Source organism: Fringilla coelebs (genome assembly GCF_963513975.1).
Source record: "Fringilla coelebs genome assembly, chromosome: 5".
Taxonomy (NCBI): Eukaryota; Metazoa; Chordata; class Aves; order Passeriformes; family Fringillidae; genus Fringilla; species Fringilla coelebs.
This window is the reverse complement of record NC_140033.1, coordinates 50,604,839-50,608,029: the sequence shown is the minus strand read 5'-3', so window position 1 is coordinate 50,608,029 and position 3,191 is coordinate 50,604,839. Positions and strand designations below refer to the sequence as shown.

General features: G+C 50.3%; 1 protein-coding gene across 1 annotated transcript; it reads right to left on the bottom strand.

Moving 5' to 3' along the window:
* Positions 1 to 374: 374 nt before the first annotated feature.
* On the bottom strand, positions 375 to 1,583 carry SSTR3 (somatostatin receptor 3; the record flags this gene model as incomplete). The annotated part of the gene is made up of 1 exon (XM_084206384.1): positions 375 to 1,583. The coding sequence occupies exon 1, from the start codon at positions 1,578 to 1,580 to the stop codon at positions 375 to 377; it is 1,206 nt and encodes a 401-aa protein (XP_084062510.1). The 5' UTR covers positions 1,581 to 1,583.
* Positions 1,584 to 3,191: the final 1,608 nt, after the last annotated feature.

Here is a 3,191-nt window from a genome sequence, read left to right as displayed (position 1 = left end):
GAGCCTGTGTGTAAAATATGGAACATAAATGGAAGCTTTTTCTGTACTCAGCATGCATGATATTTTGAAGGAGATATCCCCTCGTGCATCCAGCCAAATAAAGAATGCCTGCTTCTTAATGCTACATTAGTGTTAAGGAAGTTTTATTTTTTACCAATTTCTGGTAACACTGGTACCGCACAAACCTCAGGTGTCTCTTCCAAAGCCAAGAAAAATGCCTTGCTTCTTCCACAAGATCATGGAGCCCTATTCATCTTTAGGCCTACTCTTGGACTTCATTATTCCCTTGTATCATCTCCCATTGCCTTTGAAAGCAGAGAAGGTGAAGGGGATCCCATGTCCCGATGTCTCTTTCCCCCGCACCACCCCTTTCATCATAAATAACTGACATGCAGCTTGCTGCTCTTTTCACATCCCGCAGGCTCCTCGGGGAGTGGTTTTTGCTCATTGCTTTTTCCTTCTCCACTGCTTAGAGGGCGCTCCTGCCCGTCGTTTCCATTCCTGGTGATCTTGCTGATCTCACCCTCTTCCCTTTCGTCATCAATCTTCTCTGGGGGGCATGCAGGCACCTCCTGGCTCTGGACTCGGCGGGACGGCCGGAAGATGGCCCTGCGGAAGCCCTGCTTGAAGCGGTAGGAGAGGAAGCCATAGATGATGGGATTGGCGCAGCTGTTGGCATACGGCAGCACCACCACCAGGAAGTAGACTCCAAAGAGGGATGGCTCCTCTGGCAGCGGGCAGACAACATTGATTATGTTGAGGACGTAGAAGGGAAGCCAGCAAAGGACGAAGACAGCCACCACAGTCACCACCATGCGGGTCACTCTGCGCTCTGAAAGCTTGTGCTTGGAGGACAGAGCCCTCACCCTCCTGCCAGAGGAGCGAACCTTCACAACAATCAGGAGATAGCAGAGACAAATCACCAGCAGTGGTCCAAAGAAGCCCAGGGTAGCAGTGTAGACGATGAAGCCAGCTCTCCACACCGAGGCAGGCTCTGGCCACTGGATGTGGCACGTACTCATCCCTAGAGGGACATCTGAGAAGACGACCACGGGCAGCACCACTATGGAAGACAGCACCCACACGGTTACACTCACGGCCTTGGCCACCCGTGCTGTCCTCCATTTGGAGGACTTGCCGGGGTGGACCACAGCCAGGTAGCGGTCAACGCTCATCACCGTCAGGCAGAAGATGCTGGTGAACTGGTTGATGGCATCCACGGCCATCACCAGGCGGCACATGAAGGACCCAAATGGCCAGTAGGACAGGGCATTTTGTGCAGCCAGGAAGGGCAGGCCCAGCATGAAGAGCTCATCAGCCAGGGCCAGGTTCAAGATGTACACGTTGGTCACCGACTCGCTCACGGAGTGCCGTAGGACCACATAAATGACCAGAGAATTCCCAGCCAACCCCACCACACAGACAATGAGGTAGACCACGGGGATGAGGACACCACTGACAACTACACCAGGGCTGTCAGTGGAGGAGCTGTTTGGGATAGTGAAGACTGCCCAGCTACTGGAGGCATTCCCCTCCTCCAACGCTGCTGGTGTGGGGAGGCTAAAAGCAGAAGTGTCCATAGCAGAGGCAGGGAAGAGGGCAGGAGGCAGTGTCCTTGCAGGATCAGTCAGCAATCTGGAGCTGAAGGGAAGAGGAAAAAACCCATTGATACTGGGGATATGAAGAAGCTGCAGAAGCTACAGGTAAAATCAACACGTTAACTCTGTGTTAGGTATAGGCATGGGAAATCAAGGGGAGTTTGTGGATGCTAGCAGATGCCGGAAAATCTAGGACAATATCAAACCCATCTAGTCCTGCAAGGCACAGTGCACATGGAGGGACAAATGGGGATGTGGTTTAATGTGGCCTCTCCTCAAGCAAAAGATCCTCTGAGGAAAGAACAACAGACTAGCATAAGGACAGGGAAAGTTTTCATTTTCTGCTAATGGATCCAATACTGAGGACACGGTCACCAGGGACCCAGTTCTCATTTATGAGTGGCAGGTGCTTTACAAGCAAAAGAGGGAAAAGCATCCATTGACAAAGAGCCTTTCCAACTCTGACTTTGCTATTCTCTGAGTATTTATTCTCCTGCTTGCTGAAGCTCTTTTTGGACTGGCCAGGTTATTGTTAGCCCCACAGGAGAAGGAAAAGCACCTTCAATCCAAGCAGAGAGGCTTAGCTCAGCACCTGAGCTGAAGGGCAGCTGGTTTGTGTTATGCCAGTTTGAGAGTAAAGGAAAGATAATTTTGGGTACACCAAGAGGGATCAGTCCAGATCCCTCTTGTCTCTTTTTCTCCTGTTCTCCCTGCCATTTTCTCCCTCTCCTTCTGCACACTGCAACACACTGCTAATGGCAGAGGCTTTGCTGGCCCCACCTGTTTGCAACACCAAAGCAGTGTCCCAGCCTTCCTCAGCTGAGGAGCCCTGTTGCTTGTCACGCAAGGGTTTGGCATGGAAACAGCACTCGGCTCACTCAGAGACAGCCTTGAGCAAACAAGCTCTCCATCCACCACCAGCTCGCTGCTGACACTGGAGAGAAGCTGCAGGGAGAGAAGGGACAGTTAAGGGATGGACGTGCCTTTTGTCAGGGCTCCATTTGTGAAATACAGAGCCCAGCACATACTGTGGACCAGAGACACCCTGGAAACCTAATGCAAGGGAGATTTGTGTTTCTTTCAGGATTTCCCCAGCTCTGGAAAAATTTTCTGGAAGTGTGGACTGACAGGGTCATCCCCCTATATTAGGTCCTTGGAAGGGAAGATGCTTGGTGGAAGTGAATGGGGACCTTGAGGCTCACCTGGTCACATCTCAACAAATCTCTTAGGGCTCTGAAGCTTCTTTTTCTATTGAAATTAAAACTGGGGATGTCAAAGGAAAGTACTCCCAACCTTAATTACTTTCCGAAGGCCAGATATGCTCCAGAGACTTTTCTCGCAGATGTGATTTTCTGTAGCATCACAAATGTCTAATATTACAGTGTTTGGGGGGGGGGGGTTGTTTGGTTGGGGTTTTGTTATTTATTTATTTATTTGTTTGTTTGTTTGTTTGTTTTGTGGGTGCCATTCTAAGTTCTGGAAACCCTAAGGGAGACCTGAGCTTTAGATGGATTCTTTGGACCCCAGACAGGCAAACCCAATAGACCCCAGATGTATTAAATTTTACAATGAAGGAACCTCATCTGAGAGGCC